Source organism: Phoca vitulina, unplaced genomic scaffold (genome assembly GCF_004348235.1).
Source record: "Phoca vitulina isolate PV1807 unplaced genomic scaffold, GSC_HSeal_1.0 scaffold40, whole genome shotgun sequence".
NCBI lineage: Eukaryota > Metazoa > Chordata > Mammalia > Carnivora > Phocidae > Phoca > Phoca vitulina.
This window is the reverse complement of record NW_022589743.1, coordinates 15,828,422-15,845,803: the sequence shown is the minus strand read 5'-3', so window position 1 is coordinate 15,845,803 and position 17,382 is coordinate 15,828,422. Positions and strand designations below refer to the sequence as shown.

Genomic DNA, 17,382 nt, shown 5'->3' with positions numbered 1-17,382 from the left:
GTGCAAGATTCACAGGAGGATGCACAGCCAGCGGCAAGGAACACTGGGAATTATACCCTCTATTTACAGGGTGGTTTTGTGCCTGGGTAAGAATCAAGGGCTCTCACACGATGTAAGAAGAGTCCAAGGATGTTCTAGAACTAGCAGTCTCTGCCACTGCCACCACAAACAGCCCCTCTCCAAATCCAGCCCGCCTGAAACGCTAGTACTAAAGAGCCATGTCAGCCTTGTCCAGGAACACACTTTCTAGGAGGACAAATAAAGTCCCACTTTTCAGTCAAGACTCAAAGACAAATGTAAAGTAAAAAACCCTCCAAGCTAATTTCTGACAAATATTCGCAAAGCAGGCAGAGGAGGGTCCACGCAGAGGAGAGTCCAGGGTCTCACTCGGCTTCTGGTCTAAGGAAGTATTTCCGGAACTGGCGCGCGGAGCCGGGAACACCCCGGAAGTTATTTCCCTGTTGTCCTACGTAGGCAAGATGGCGGCGGTACAAGTCGGCGGCTCGCCCCAAAACGAGCCGGCGCGGGAGGTGCCACCGGACCAGAGCAGTGCCTTTCGCTGCTTGTCGGCCAGGCTCTGCGCCCTGCGCCCGGATAACAGCAGCTCCGCCCGGACCGAGATCCACCTGCTCTTCGACCAGCTCATCTCTGAGAACTACAGTGAGGGCGGCGGCGTGGCTCCGGAGGTAGGCGGCGTGCCGGGTGGGGAGGACTCGGGCCGCGCCTCCTGGCCCCGGCCCCGCCCTCAGGGGCCCTAGCGCGTAGCTCCCGCCGGCCGCGCCCGGCTTTTCCCAGCCCGGCTTCGCGTTACTTAGTTCTAGGCTCGCTGGCTCCCTCCGACCGTGACAGGCTCTGCCCTCCTCTATCTGGAAGATCCTGCAGTGCTTGGCAAACTCGCATCTTTAAAACCCCATTGATGACTTCTGCTCTGATAACACCGCAGGTGTCATCTCTGGTCCCACCTTCCCGTCCCCCAGCTCCACTCCCTGCATACAAAGCACTTTGTATATAAAATTCACTTCTACCATTTATTGAATACATAGCACTCAGACCATCATGTACTGTAATTTACGGTGTACGGTTCTAGGAGTCTTACAACGTGGGTATTTTTAGATCTACTTTACTGATAAAAATACTGCGGCACGTAAAGATCCAATGTCCTGTTGCTGGCAGAAGGCAGAGGTAGAATTGGAGCCTAAGGCTGTCACATGCTCCCTGCCATTTTCTGTTCTTTCGTGCTAGCACTCCCCTCTCTACCTCCTGTTTAGAAGTACTCCGACACTGAGTAATAATAATAGTCACATCAGGCCTTGGATAGTACTTACTGAACTCCCAGAACTCTTGACCCAGTCATACCCCTGCCTCTGGTGCTCACAGGCACCTCAAACTGGACAGTTCCTAAAAATGAAGTTACGTTATCTCTGTAGACACACTATATCCACAACCCATCCCATCCCCCAACTCACAGAAACATGCCCAGTCTGCCAAGTCACACTGGCACAAACACTGGTGTTTTCCCTTTTTCTCCCAGATCTATCCAATTCGGATTCTTCAGATTCCATCTCATAAATATTTCTCATTCCCTTTTCTGTGTTCCCACTGCCAATGCCTTAGGCCCTCAGGCAAGATGACTTTCCTGAACTCTTCCACTGGTCTCCTCAAACTTCTCTTCTGCCTCCTGTCTAGCTCTTCTCCAAACCATTTTTTGTCCTGCTACTAGAGTGATCTTTTCTTTTGTGAGAATAAAACCTGATTAGAAAGGCAAAACTCTGATTTGGGAAGATCTTTAATACATATTGGTAGATGATCAGAGCAAGTTACAGAACGGTTCATTGCAGTACGACACCAATATAGGGGTGAGGAGTGCGTTTAACAGAGTATGTACATTTATAGATGTAAAGAGTTCACAACAAAGAATGGAAAAGTTGACAACAAAATAGTAGTGTGTGTCAGTAGGGAGTGCAGTGGAATTAAGGGTTTACTCGGGAACTTTTGCTTTATTGGTACAATTTGATATTTTTCCATCAAAAATATGTGCCTTTCGAGTCTCCTGTCACTTCTCCTTTTGTGCTCTGTGTACAGTCATTTAAAACCTGCTGTTCCTCAAGCATCTACTAGTGTTTCACTCCTACTGGTATTCCAGGTCTTTGCACCCTTTATTCCCATTGCTTGCTGTGTCTTTCATTGCTTTGTCTGTCTGGCAGATTTTTAGTCATCCTTCATATCATTCCAAATTATGCTTAAAAATCACCTTCGTGAGGGGTGCCTGGGTGGCTCAGTTGGTTGCGTGACTGCCTTTGGGTCAGGTCATGATCCTGGAGTTCCGGGATCGAGTCCCGCATCCTGCTCCCTGCTCAGCGGGGCGCCTGCTTCTCCCTCTGACCCTCTCCCCTCTCATGCTCTCTCTCTCTCTCTCTCTCTCTCTCTCTCTCTCATTCTCTCTCTCTCAAATAAATAGATAAAATCTAAAAAAAAAAAAATCATCTTCATGGGGCTCCTGAGTGGCACAGTGGGCTAAATGTCCGACTCTTGGTTTCAGCTTAGGTCATGATCTCAGGGTCCTGGGATCGAGTCCCACATCAGGCTCCACACTCAGCACAGAGTCTGCTTGGGATTCTCACTCCCTCTCTCTCTGCACCCCCCCCCCTTGTGCTTTCTCTATCTGTAAAATAAATAAATCTTAAAAAAAAAAAAATCACCTCCGTAAGACCTCCCTAATTACCATTTCCCCATGGAGTTTGCAGTTAATTCTTTCAACATTTAATTCACTTTAATTATTTGTGAGTATTTCTGTCTTCCTCACTATGAGCTCTTTTTAAAGTTCAGGAATATGTTTGTTCACCTTTGGAGCCCAAAGATCTAGCACACTATCTAGCACATAGTAAGTGCTCCAAACCTTTTAATTCAATAAACATCAGTGGATGAATGAATAGTGTGATTTGCAAATAGGTTGCCCTCTTTTTTTTGAAGAATTACCTAATTTTACAATAAATTTATACAGGTGTCATTTCTGATTTTCCCAGTGGCATTGAAAATATGGTTTGCTTACTTTCTTTTTCTTTTTTAAGATAGGAATAAATGAGTTCTATTTTTTTTAATTTTTATTTCCTATATAGTTAACATATAGTGTTATATTAACTTCAGGTGTACAATATAATGATTTAACAATTCCATACATCACCCGGTGCTCTTCACAAGTGCCCTCCTTAATCCCCATCATATGTTAAAAAAAAAAAAAAAAAAAGGAAGAAGATAGCAGGAGGGGAAGAATGAAGGGGGGGAAATCGGAGGGGGAGACGAACCATGAGAGACTATGGACTCTGAAAAACAAACTGAGGGTTCTAGAGGGGAGGGGGGTGGGGAGATGGGTTAACCTGGTGATGGGTATTAAGGAGGGCACGTTCTGCATGGAGCATGGGTGTTATGCACAAACAATGAATCATGGAACACTACATCTAAAACTAATGATGTGATGTATGGTGATTAACATAACATAATAATAAAAAAAAAAATCCCCATCACCTATTTCACCCATCTCCCCACCTGCCTCCCCTCTGGTAACCATCAGTTTGTTCCCTATAGTTAAGAGTCTGGTTCTTGATTTGTCTCTCTCTCTCTCTCTCTCTCTCTCTCTTTTTTCCCCTTTGCTTGTTTTTTTGTTTCTTCAGTTCCACAGATGAGTGAAATCATACGGTGTTTGCCTTTCTCTGACTGACTTATTTCACTTAGCATAATACTTTCTAGCTCCATCCATGTCGTTGCAAATGGCAAGATTTCATTCTTCTTTATGGCTGGGTAATAATCCATTGTATATATAAACCACATGTTTACCCATTTATCCATGGATGGACACTTGGGCTGCTTCCATATCTTGGCTATTGTAAATAATGCTGCTATAAATATAGGGGTGTGTGTATCCTTTTGAATTAGTGTTTTTGTATCCTTTGGGTAAATACCTAGTAGTACAATTCCTGGATCACAGGGTAGTTCTATTTTTAACTTTTTGAGGAACCTCTGTTTTGTTTTCCACAGTGTCTGCACAGTTTGCATTCCCACCAACAGTGTACGAGGGTTCGTTTTTCTCCACATCCTTGCCAACACCTGTTGTTTCTTGTGTTTTTGATTTTAGCCATTCTGACGGGTGTGCAGTGATATCTCATTGTAGTTTTGATTTGCATTTCCCTGATGATGAGTGATGTTCAGCATCTTTTCATGTGTCTGTTTGCTTACTTTTTGCTATCTTTAACTACAGTGTGTGCTTTTACATTCTGGAAGCCTTTCTTTGGTTATTTAATTGCACTGTCTACATATGTAGAGACTCTGGAGTCTTTAGCCTGACAAAAACCATATTGAGTCTTTTACTTTTTAGTACACCCCATTTCTGTGGTATCATTTAATTTTTTTTCCTAGTTTCTGCCTCAGATTTCATCTTTCCTCATTTTGAGTGTGAACATTCACTTTCATTTTTCTGTTTGGCTGTATTTGGTGGGCCGGCGGGGGTGGTTCTTCACTTGACTAATAGGTATATTGCCTTTTCATTGTCTTTTTTTTTTTTTTTGTAGGATGTCTGTACTCTTCTTGTCCAAGCTTGCCGACTGGTGCCTCTTAATCAGAATCATCTTGTCAGCAAAGTGTCTCAACTTATCCACCATTTACTTAACAGATTACAGGTAATCATGTGTATAACCTTAGAATTCATCATAAACTAAACCTTTGAAATGCTATGTCTGTGTTAGGTGTGATAGGCTGATCTTTTGAGAAACTGCAAAAGGCAGTTCCTTACTAAGAATGATATTAAATGTAATTCTGACGAAAAAATTATGCTGCACAATTCTAGAAGTTTGTCCATTAGAGGTGTCCCTTTCTGTCTGGTTCAAGAAACCAGTATTGTTGAGGCCCCCAGGTCTTAGGATTTTTCATGGAAGATGTATTTGACCAAGATATATCTAAGAATAAGTTGAAACAATCCCCTGCTCCTTTCCTACCAGTATTTTTTCCCCTTTCCCAAAGCTACCATTTTTGTGGTCTACTTTGTTCGTCATAAAACATAAGAAGTAGCTTGGGAGCAAGAGGACATTAGATGAAAAGACCCCTGTTATTTATATCAAGATCTGTACTATAGCTCCCCTCTCTCCAGAACCTTTATAACTTCCTCAATAAATCTCATATCTTTTTAGGAACAGTTCAGAAGTTGCGGCTATTACTTACCATAAGATACCACATGAGTACGTGAATGTGGTTAGCACAAACCTTACAATTAGCATTATGCAATCTAAGATTCTTTTGGCTGCAAGAAACAGAAAAGCCAACCTAGAATAGCTAAAAAAAATTTTTTTTAAATTATCTCATGTCACAACCCCCAAGGGAGGCACTCTAAGGGGCACTTAATAATAAGAAACTTACTGGCATTTTTTTCATTTGCCACCAGTGTATGGGTTTTGGGCATCTCTCATAGTCAAGATGACATCTTGGCATCCTGTGTGAAATAAATAAATAACATCCTGCAGAAGCAAAAGAACAGTTTATTTATTTATTTATTTATTTGAAATAAAAAGAACAGTTTATTTTGTGTCCCTTTGATTTAAGAATGAGGCAGCTTGTCCCCTACACTCTCCATCAGACCTCCCCTGATAGCTGGCTGGGGAGACCTAGGTCATACGAGAAACCCCTCTACACCCATTGATCAGGGGAATGGTACTACCATGAGTGGCTTAAACCAGGGGTCAGCCTTGACTGCACATTAGAATCACCTGGAGGGTTTAAGCTCCCTAGATGATTACAATGTAGCTCAACTCTTATATCAAAGTTTCTTAATCTCAGCACTATTGATATTTTGGATTGGATGATTCTTAGTTGAGGGGCACTGTCCTGTGCATTGTAGGATTTTAGCAGCATCCCTGGTTTCTCCCTTAGAAGCCAGTAGCATCCCCCCAATTGTGAATGTCTACAGATACTGCCAAATGGGCAAAAAAATCTTATTTCCCTGGGAAATAAGATTGCCCCTGGTGGAGAACCACTGTCTTAGCTAATTGGGATTTACCCTCAGGTCTCATGTACAAGAGATGAGCACCCAAATAAAATCGGTACTCTGCCAACAGGAGATAGGAGATGAATGCTGATGGGTAAGCAGTGTCTGCTACGTGTGTCTTCCTAAATGAAATGAGGCTATTTTCAAGTTTAGAATTTTTCACACTGATATGGTGTCTTCTAAATGTTTACTGTTCTCAGGTATATTACGTTTGTAACATGGGCATTTGGAAAAATTCTTGATCACATATGGTACCTACAGCCCTTAGCCAACTTTCTAGCTTTTGATGACAGGTTATCTCAATAATTCATGAATTGATACTTCGATTAGCCTACTTTGTCTCAACAAGATTATAAACTCCTTGAGGACAAGAATATGCCCTCTCTTCCTGTCTTATTCCCTACATCAGGGTGAGACATAATAGCTATTTAGCAGACATATATGTTCACAGTGTATTTGTTGAGCATTTATTATGTAGAAGGCAATTTCAGTGGATTGAGTCTTACCCATATATGTGGATTTACAGCTGCCAGTGTCTGGTTAGCTCAAGGAAAATTTACAAGGACTTTACCAGGTTCTACTTTGTGTGGAGGGAGTAAGGGGGAGGAAATGAGCAAGGCCGTGGGGCAAGGAGAAGGCCTTATCTTGACCAGACTTTCAAGGCCTTTAGAGCTGATCTTTTTGATCCCAAAAAGATGGGCTCATGTGCTCTCCTTTTCATAGCCTGATTCAGGTGAGCATACATGTCCGAAAGGATAAAAATATTTTTTTACAAGTTAGATCATGCATATTTTTTCCTCTCTTGATAGGTGATTGTGGATGAACAAAACTTGGATTTCCTGTTGGCGTATGCTATTTCTGCTATTCAGCAGTGTAGTTCCTGGACACACATGGAAATTCTTCAAGCCCTGGCAGCTCTGGTTTACTGCAATGGCTCAAAATGTCAAAAGGTAGTTTAAACTGTGTTCTGTCTTTCCTTCAAAAGGTTAGGAACACAGGCTCTGAACCAACAGGCCTGTGCTGAGGTTTCTATCCTGTCATTCATGATATGTGTGACCTTGAGCAACCCTTACTCAACCACTCTGAGCCTCATTTCTTCATGTATACAGTAGTTCGTCTGAGGATGAAGTGAGACAGTCCTTCTAAAGTGCTTAGCACTCAGTAAATACCATTACCATTTTTTATTATTACTGCTCTTTGCTATGTACCCACAACTAAAGAGCTTCAGCAACTACCTGGGCTGGGAGCAGTGAACCCCACTGGTGTTTTGGGGCACATCTTTGCATGCCCATCTGGAAGATTTACCTAGCAGCTAGTCGTCTGGTACTTAACTGCCCTTCAGTTTAAAAACTGACATCTGTCTAAAGAGTAATATTTTCCTAGAAGCTTTCTTTGACCAACATTAGCTGTTATTTTGTTTTAGTACCTCCCAGGCTTGCTAGGCAAGAGCGGGATTTTGATGAAGTTGAGTGACTTGGCTCAGCCCGACCCTGAAGTTCGGAGAGCTGCAGTACACTGTATGGCAAATTTATGTCTCAGGTATGTGGAGCCAGTAACATCTCCCAGCCACGGTAAGATAGGGCCTCTCGTGGGCCCTTTGTAGGTGGTTCAGTCTGTCTGAAGCCAGAGCCAACTTAGAAAAAGAACCTACTGTGTGGTTCCCATGTGCCTCACTAATAAGATCATCTTATATTGTTTAATTTTAATATTGCTTATAGAGGGGCGCCTGGGTGGCTCAGTTGGTTAAGCGACTGCCTTCGGCTCAGGTCATGATCCTGGAGTCCCGGGATCGAGTCCCGCATCAGGCTCCCTGCTCAGCAGGGAGTCTGCTTCTCCCTCTGATCCTCCCCCATCTCATGCTCTCTCTCTCTGTCTCATTCTCTCTCTCAAATAAATAAATAAAATCTTTAAAAAAAAAAAAAAAAATATTGCTTATAGAAAAGATAAAGGAAAAACTAGACTAGGACCTTATCCCTAAAATAGGGTAAAAGGAGTCCATGTGCAATATGTCAAGGTTTTGTTTTCTGTTGATATAAATTTTAACCATACTGAGTCTTTTAGAATATAGTCATATGAATTTAAGCTTTGTTGAGGCATCTTTCAAGGCCAATTTCTTCTAAGAAATTGGAACCAATCCCAGCCACCCAGTTGTATCTGCCTGCAATGAAAAATGAGGAGCACAGACTTGAGCTGCTGTGTGGTATCTGGTCTCTGTATTGTCCAATGGGTCCAACGTCCAATGGGTCCAACGTCCAATGGGTAGGAGGGCTGGCTCAGCTGTGTGACTCTAGCTTGACAGGCCCTGTCTGCATTCTTTCCCCTCTAAACACTGAAAAGCAGAACTAAAAAGGATTTCTTCCTCTATACTTCTTCCACCACAAACTTCTGTAACTTTTCCCTGTGGAAACCACTCTTCCTCTTTCCTATTCATTCCATGCTTGTGCTGTCCCGCAGCCATAGTTAATTACCCAGAGTGCACAGTCTTCCTTAATACAGTTTCATCCAAGGGTGTATTCCCACTCCGTTGGTCTGTATTACTGCTGTTTTTAATTCTTACTCTTGCAAGCCTCATTTCAGAGAAGACTGAGTTTGCGTTGCTTTCTCTGTGTGTGTTTTAGTGTGCCAGGGCAGCCATACTTGGAGGAGCCCTACCCAGAGATCTGCTTCCGGGCTTTCCTGACCGCTTTACAGTCTCCGAAATCATCTGATATGGATGATATCACGTTTTGCATGGTAGGTGGGGCTACCACTGATCTTATACCTGTTACAGGTGTGTCTAGAAGCAGCAGAACAGAGGCTGTTACTGAAGAGTATAATGTGGTTGCTGAATTTGTTTTGTCTGGAGATAATAGGCATACGTGGAATGTTTGTAACTTACAAAGATGGACATCATATCTTTCAGGTTTAAATTACAAGACAGTTTCTATTTATTTTGTTTTGCAATTTTAAAGCTTTTTAAAGAAAAGTATTTTTTTCCCTCCTGACTATGAAAGCAATACAATTTCAAACTAGTAACTGTCATTTTATTTTATTTAATTAATTTTTTTTTTAGAGAGGGAGAGTGCAAGCAGGGGGAGGGGGGCAGAGGGAGAGAGAATCCCAAGCAGGCTTCACACACCCAATATGGAGCCCGATACGGGGCTTGATCTCACAACCCCAAGATCATGACCTGAGTCAAAATTAAGAGTCAACTGACTGAGCCACCGAGGAGCCCCTAGTAACTATCTTTTAGATGGAAGGGAAAGGAGTAGATTTCAATAGTATCTGCAATATTATTTCTTTTTTAAAAATCTGATAGAAATATGACAGTTTATTAACATATTTTAAATTCAGAGTGACACATATCAGAAATTACAGATCTGTGGTGGCGAAGGTTCCTCATAGTTCCCTGCTCAGATATAACCACCTGGAACAGTTTGTTCTACAAGCCCCCAAATATTTTTTCTGTATGTAGATGAGCATAGTTTATAATTTTCAAGTGGGGTCATATTAAATATGCTGTTTTACAATTTTATCTCCTTTTTAAAGTGAATATTTCTTGGGCATCTTTTCAGTACCTATTGATGTACCTCATGCTTTCTGACTGCTGTCACTGGGAGACCTTGGGCAAGTTGCTGAACTTCTTGAGCCTCCCTGTTCCTTCTCTCTGAAATGGGACAAATGATGCAATTACCTTGTAGGGGTCCTGCAAGCAGTATATGAAATACAGCATTTAGAGTGCTTGGCAGATGCTTGCTGCTATTATGGTTGAGTTTCCCATGTAGCAGAGGGTCAGCTTCTTATACAATCATTGTCATAGCAGGTGGAAATGGAAGTTTTTTTCAGTGTTTCCACTCTTTCAGAAAAAGGCTGTGGTCCACATCTTCTCCTTGGGGGGGGGGCGTATTTCTTTAGGATGGTATTTCTTAATGAGAATGCTGGGTCAGAAGATCAATCTGGAGCAGACTTGCCCTCTAGAAACCTGCTCCCACACACATGCCTTTGCCTTTAAGAACTAGTGAGGTTGCTGCATCAGAGAGCTTCCCCACTTCCGGTCTCCGCTGCCACTTTTCCATCCCTATCACCTTCTTCCCACTACAGACCTCTTCTTTTTTTTTTTTTTCTTGCTCACCGTTTGTACATACTAGCTTATAAACATGTACGGTAAGACCACTCTTCCGTGAGGGCACTCTATTCTTCTAAAAAATAATTAGCAGTAGTTCATCAGATCTCTCTCCTCTGGGTCTTCTTTTGTTTTGTTTTTTTTCCCCTCCTTTTGAATGGTTTTTTCCATCATGTAGAGACTTTTTCTCCTCCAACCTCAGTGGTGCTAGAAAGTTGATCCCTGGATAACCACATTTCCTTTACCTTTAAGCTTGTCCTCTTCTTTCCACTAGTTGTTACAAAATGCATTAAAAGGTATACAGTCTCTTCTAAATGGGGGTAAGATGAAACTGACACAGACGGAGGAACTTGGAGCTCTTCTGGCTGTGCTAAAGGTAAGGCATTGCCCGTTTAAACCCAAGTCCTCATTATGGCGAGTGTCTTTCCTACTTAAACCCAGGCATAAGACCACTTTACATCATCACTCCAAGGCTTTCTTTAGGGTATTATATTTTAGGAGAGATCATTCAAATGTTCATATACAAGCATACTTAAAATTAAGAACTGAAAACAGTAAACCTTGTTTTAAGTAAATATATCAAAATTCTAAAACTTTACTTATGCATCTTAACTTAGGAAAGGAATAGGTTATGATCTGTAGATAATTTAATTTTAGATCGTCTCAAACCTGTTTATACTTGAAAGAAGAACCAGGGCTTCCCTTTGGCTCTTGGCCCATGCAGTAGGTGGGCCAGTCAAGATGGCATCAGTAGGCTGCATCCTTTGGCTTCTGAGCCTGCCGGTCAGTGGGAAGGTCAGATCAGCCTCTCTGGGGACCCACCTTTTCGTTCAGCCAGGAGGTGGCCTCCGGTCAAAGCCATGTATGATAAGTTAGATTGATCATGACTAAAACTTCAAATCTTTCCTTGTCCCGTCTCCCAAATATACAGACAGCTATGTGTGGACATGGATAAGCGAAATAAGAATGATTGATTGGTTAAAAAATTATAGATCAAATGATTGGATAAAACAGATTGGATAAATTTTAAAAATTAATAAATAAAAAACATAAGTAAATAAACTAAAATCAAGCCTAACCTAATCTGGCCAGACCAGATCCATCCAGATGAGATTAAACTCTTCTATAAGCCCTAAACCTCCAAGGTATCAATTTTCTGTCCATTTTAATTTCCTTAATAAGCTTCTAGACATTAATTTGTTCATTGATGTGATCCAGAATATGGTGAATCATTCTGTTTTATGATTAGTTTTGTGTGTGTGTTTCCTTAATCATCATTATTAGAAATCTATGTTTCATGGACTCCCGGGACTAAACATAGAGCTGCCCACAGTGTTATACCCCACTCCACTTCCTCAGTACGATGGGCGACCACCTGTCAAACCACAGCAGTCCGAATCCAGCGCTTCCCGACCAACTGCGGTACGCCTCTGTCTGCTTAGGTTTAAGTTGTGGATTGCCTTTAATTGCTTGTTATATGTGATTTCTATGATTTGCATCACTACTTGTTCCAAAGGCTCACCTTGAATTTGATTTCAGTTTAGGGTTTTTAGCATAGTAAATTTAAATTCATCAGACTGCTGGAAACACCAGTTAGAGTCTCTTATATTTCTAAGCGTTCTAGACAATAGAACAGATGTAACAGTGGGCATTCATTTTATACCCAAAGCCACACATCCTTGTTCCCCAAATGCTCAAGACCACAGGCCAACCAACTTTCTCTATAAAAGGCTAATTGGTAAATATTGTAGGTTTCAGTTACAACTGCCAAATTTCCCAGCCTGTTCATATAGCTGCCATCTCCCTTATGTTTCCATTGGAGAACCTAGAGCATATAGATATATGGGCCACGGTATTACATCTAGAAATGTATCCGGTATTACTTTCAAAATGCTTATAATTAGAAATTCTTTCACTCATTGACTTATGCAACATTAACTGAACTTCTGCCACATCCCAGACATTATGTTAAGCATTAAGGATATAGACTCTGCTTTTTGGAGTTTGGGAGAGAAGGGGAAGGTGGATAAATAAGCAACTAAAATGCAGTATTGTGATTTCTTTCATCAGAATATTCACAGGGTACACTGGGATCACATTCAGGGTACCCAGTCCAAATAGAGGAGTAAGAGGGGGCTTTTTAAAAGATGTGGTGGCCAAACTGAGACTTAAGAATGAGTAGAGTACAAAAAGGAAGGAAAGTGTTTTATTCAGAGGGAACAGAAGGTGCGTAAGCATAGAGAATGAGCATGGGCGTAGCCCATTTGTTAACCAGTAGGCTAGAGTATCAGGTGTGTGCAGGGGAAGGCTGGGACACGTAGGTAGCATAGGCCACATCCTAAGAGTCTTATACAGTATGCTAAGGAGTTAGATTTTATCCTACAGGTGGTAGAGATGAAGACTTTCATATAGGGGAGTGAGGTGATCAGATACACATCTTAGAAAAATCACTAAGGTAGCAAGTAAAAGGGTGTGAGTCTGGAGCCACATTAATAATGCAAAATAGAAGGGATGAGGACCTTCCTCCTCAAAGTCAGGGACCTTGCAGAGGGTGGCACAGATTCCAAAGATATTTGGAAAGGAAATAGGAGAAAGGGAAAAAATTGGCTTTTACTTCGTATCTACAAAGCCCCAGTGCCCTAAAACATGCACTGTATGTGGTGGATTAGCATCTCTCTTCTGTATCTAGAGAGGCACTAGCTACGTGTCTTATCTGGAAGAACTGAGAAAATTGTCACTCAAGTCCTTTTCTATACTCTAATTCTGTTGCGGCTGAATGCTTTCACAACTGTGCAGGGAAGGTAGCATTAGCCTCATGCTTACAGATGAGGAAGGTCAAGCTAATGAAAGGCTAAGTGATGTGCTCAGAGTCACAGGGGTAGAATGTAAAAAGCCAGGCTACAAGCGTGGCTCTGTCGCACGCACTTCACGCCTTATTTCCCGTGGTCCAGTGGGGTGTGTGTAAGCGCTTAGCATAGCATCGGACACACAGAGTAGGAAATAAGTGCCACTTTTTTCTCTTCTCTTTTCTTCTTTCCTCATACTACATGTTGGGGACATATTTAGTAGTTATTAAATGAGAAAGGCACCAATAGCTGTCATATATACGTTTTCATTTGCTCCTAAAATCAGAGTAGAAAGAAAAAATCGAAAGTAAAATCGAAGAAAATCCAGCAAGGAGAAGAGGAAGAGGAAGAATCCAGTGGTGAAAGAGAAGTAGCACCCGTTGCTGGCCTGGGCAGAGAGCACCTGCATGAGGGGGACACTCCCTGTTCCTCCTCCCTGGGAGGCCAGAGTTTGCCGGTGGAGGGAAGCGGCACTGCAGGAAAAGACCGAGTCCCCCTGCCCATCCGTTCTGCCGGCTGGAAGAGGGTCAGCAGTAGTGAGTCCGACTATTCCGATGCTGAAGGAGGCATGCAGAGTAAAATGAGGTAGTAGTATTTTGTTATGTTGTTACGCCTTATAATCTCTGTTGCTTGTAAGTTTATAACTTTGCTTAGAAACCTCACTGGTGCACGGGATTTAACTTGGAGATTCATTTATGCGGGCTTTGCGTTACTCTGCATTTTGCCTCGTTCCCTTCATCTGCCTTTGTACATGTGGTCCCTCTGCCTGGAATTTCCTTTCATTCTCTCTGCCTTCTTGCTTTGTTAACCACTACTCATCTTCAGTACGAGTTCAGCAGTCACGCCCTCTGAGAAGCCTTTTCTGACGGTTCCCCCCAACCCCCACCCCAGTTCTGGCTTAGGTCCCTACTCTATGACCCCTTGACTTATCCCCGCCTTAGTGTTGATCATGCTGTGTTGCATTTACCTCTTTAACTCTCTGTCTCTGCCATTCATGAGCTTGTCAGGGACACGGGCAGGCTTTATGTCTGTCGGCCTCAGCCCAGCGCCTGGCACATACTTAAGTACTCCGGACTTGTTTGTTGGATGAATGGATGCTCTGCAGTGTTTCATATCTAACACTAGTTTCCTGACCTCAAACTGTTGCCCTTTTATTTTCTGTTTAGTTGTGTTTTATGTTGTCGACTTTATTAACTTGTATATAAACAAATTGCTTTAACAAGTTTTGATTGAAAAATATTTTTTTTAATATCACATTGGCATCTTTTCCTTAGGGTTTATTCAGAATGTTGAGTTTCTCAATGTATCATTTGAGTTGGCTGGAATAAATAGCCTTTCATGTCTATATTTTTTAAAACTATTAAGACTTTTTTCTTCCTTCTCTTGGGTAGGTCTTACCAAGCCAAAGTTCGCCAAGGAGCATTAGCTTGCTTTCTTTCTACTATAAAATCAATAGAAAAAAAAGTTCTTTATGGCTACTGGTCAGCCTTTGTTCCTGATACGCCTGAGCTTGGCAGCCCTCAGTCCGTGTCCTTGATGACTCTTACATTAAAAGATCCTTCTCCGAAGGTAAAAGCATTTAAATTCTCAGCATGATAGTAGGAAGAAGAACTTTAACATCTTCGTTGTTTTCTCTACCTTATCTGATCTCATCTGAATACAGTGCTCATTAATACCAGCCCAAGTTCTGACTTGAGAACCACTGGACAGGCAGGAGGCTAGAAATGGGCTTATGTGAATAACAGGTTGAGAAAGATCACAGTGAGGTTGCCTCCTGCCCAGGGCTCGCTTCAAGCCTGAGCACACTGAGTGTTATAACTTCAGTGTCCCTTTTGAGCTGCACTGAAGCAGCTGTGCTTCCTTCCCTCCAATGAAAATGTTGATTGCATGGTATTTGTAATAGGAAAAAATTAAAAGTGGCGTAAACACTCAGTGGAATATCTTGGTCCACAGTGGTTATGAAGGATGTGTAAAGCTTAGAAAAATGTTTATGATGAGAAAACATAAGAAAACTTCTGGTGACCCTTCAAAAGCTCTTATAGGGTCAAGAAAAATAAATGGCCCTCAGTTGTACACAAAAAAATTGCAAATGCCCAATATCCTGAGTAGTTAAAAGTGGCAGAAATTTTTCAGATTGACTCAATAGCAAAGGAGAACCTGGGAGGAAAATGGGAATGAGTGGTGGCAAATAAGTCAGTAATGAAGCCATTCTGGTAATTGAAAGGAAAACTACTATAAAGGATAAAAATACGTAATATTTGAAGAGCCTCCAGCTGAGGGGAGCCCGGCAGTAGCTGAGGAGACGGTGCTGTGGAGCAAGTAGGCCAAGTACCGTGCCCGCACCACAGCCGCACCCCGAAGGGGGGAGGGGCACGGGAGTCTGCGGTGTGAGGACAGAGAGGTTATGGAGTCAGATCTCATGAAAGTGCTGGAGTTCATGTCTTTATAATGTTTACATTTGACTTAGAGTGTCATGAGAAATTTTACGTACTGCGAAGTACTCCTTGATTTGGTATCTTTTTGGGTTCTTGGTCTTTAACTTTGGTGAATGCAAGAAATGTGGTGAGAAAAAAGTGCTGTAATGTTACGACCGAGGGTAGATTCCCCTGGAAGCACAGTTGCTACTGACACACTGAGAAACTTTCCAAAGAGAAACGGACAGAAGGAAAGGGGGCTGGCCTTTTCATTCAGACAATGGATTACTTTCAGGAAATTGCAGTCGGAGATGCTACAACAGTTAATCGCAAAGGAGAAAACTTAGAAACTTCCTTTAAGATTTGGCTGTGGAGCAGTACTTGGGAAATGGTCACATTTTTACACGTTGGAAATGTGCTTCAGAAAGCACATCCTGTATGTGTCCAGGCAGCACACAGCAGATTATCAGTACAAATACTGTGACTAATTTGCAAATTTCTTCTATATAAATTCCTCAGTTGTTAAAAAGGTAGATTATTATCAAGGCTTGATCTAAGGAACAAACTATGGGGCATACTGTCTACTTGGTACCTTGAGAATTTTCCTGATTTTGAAATTCCGTAATGATTATTTCTCTTTTAGAGAGTTATGAAATGTGGAAACAAATCGAAATCTTGAGTAGTAGATAGCATAACTAGGAAAGCACAGACTGGTAAATAATCAGGTTTTCTCTCATAAGGCCAACCAAGAACAGATGACCTTGGCTTGGACATCTCCAGATCTAGAGACCCCGACACTGTTCAAATGCCTCCACCCTAAAGGCAACCAACTCTGGAAATGCAGTCAAATAAAATTAACCTTGAACATGTGTGCAGAATAATCAGTTCTGGGACGAAGCCAAAGAAGGGAACATCCAGGTGCTTCGAAACCTCACTGCTACCCACTCCCAGCAGTGACTTCTTTATCACCCTCCCAGAAAGATTGAGACCAAACAAACATGAGAGAAGGAAAACATAAGGATTGACTGAGCTACCTTAGCAGACATTTCTGCTACATCCGTAGGTAGCAAAAAAGGGAAAATGCTTTCCAGTTTCATTACCTTTGAACAAGACTACATGTCCAAGGGAGTGAAACCACCCACTGGTGAAATGGAGCACGCTGATGTTTATCAGATTGAAAAGTCTTCATCCATAATTGCAAATATTCAGATAATAAAAACTTAACAAAATGATTTCTCTGGAGAGCTATACCTCTTACGGTTTGCTTGCACATCAGTAATTTCTGCTGAAAGTGCTGATCAGAACCGCTAAACAGTATATTAAATACTGATGTAAAAGGCAGAACTTCAATCAAGCAGAACTTGAATGAAATTCAATGTCATAAATAGCATTTTTTTTTTAGGAACAAAGATATGTTAAACAGAGTTTAAGTCAGAACTATGAGAAGTATAATTTGATTTATCACATTTTTTATAGATTTCATACCTCAGTGATATATTTCAGTGACATTACTTTTGTTTTCATCTATGATGGTCATGGAAACTTTTTCCCTCTTGGGGTACCAAAGTTAATTGAGCTAAAATTTTTTGACTTTTGAGCATAAGTTCATCTCTCTCCACAACTTGGTTTTTAATTGTAATTGGTTTGCAAGCTGTTGGAATCGTGGTTTTTAATTGCTGTCTGAAGAAATGGAGGTTTAACATAACATCTACCTTTTTCAGTTCAGATCAGCCAACTAATCAGGGGTTGGCAAGGTATGTTTTTGTATGACCCATGAGCTAAGAATAGTTCTATGCTTTTAAATGGTTTTTTTTAATGATATTTCATGATTGTAAAAATTATATGAAATTCAGATTTCATTATCCATAAGTAAAACTTCATTGGAACATAGTCCTATTTATTTTTTATTTAGTGTCTTTTCTACTATGGCTGTGTGGTTGCAACAGAGACTCTTGGGCCTACAAAGTCTAAAATATAAAGTATGTGCTACTG

The 17,382-nt window shown here is 41.5% G+C and overlaps 1 protein-coding gene across 2 annotated transcripts in view; it reads left to right on the top strand.

The window, feature by feature from the left end:
- The first annotated feature begins 471 nt into the window (after positions 1-471).
- The window catches only part of HEATR6 (HEAT repeat containing 6), a 33,377-nt gene continuing 16,466 nt past the window's right edge, over positions 472-17,382 (top strand). Inside the window, exons 1-9 of one of the 2 annotated variants that reach the window (XM_032428877.1) lie at positions 472-686; positions 4,563-4,670; positions 6,838-6,978; positions 7,452-7,567; positions 8,647-8,761; positions 10,405-10,506; positions 11,415-11,552; positions 13,263-13,561; positions 14,368-14,545. In XM_032428877.1, the coding sequence (XP_032284768.1) occupies positions 480-686; positions 4,563-4,670; positions 6,838-6,978; positions 7,452-7,567; positions 8,647-8,761; positions 10,405-10,506; positions 11,415-11,552; positions 13,263-13,561; positions 14,368-14,545 (1,404 nt within the window). In that variant the 5' untranslated portion in view covers positions 472-479. The remainder of the gene's footprint in view (positions 687-4,562; positions 4,671-6,837; positions 6,979-7,451; positions 7,568-8,646; positions 8,762-10,404; positions 10,507-11,414; positions 11,553-13,262; positions 13,562-14,367; positions 14,546-17,382) is intronic. The other variant, XM_032428876.1, reaches the window with a different exon arrangement.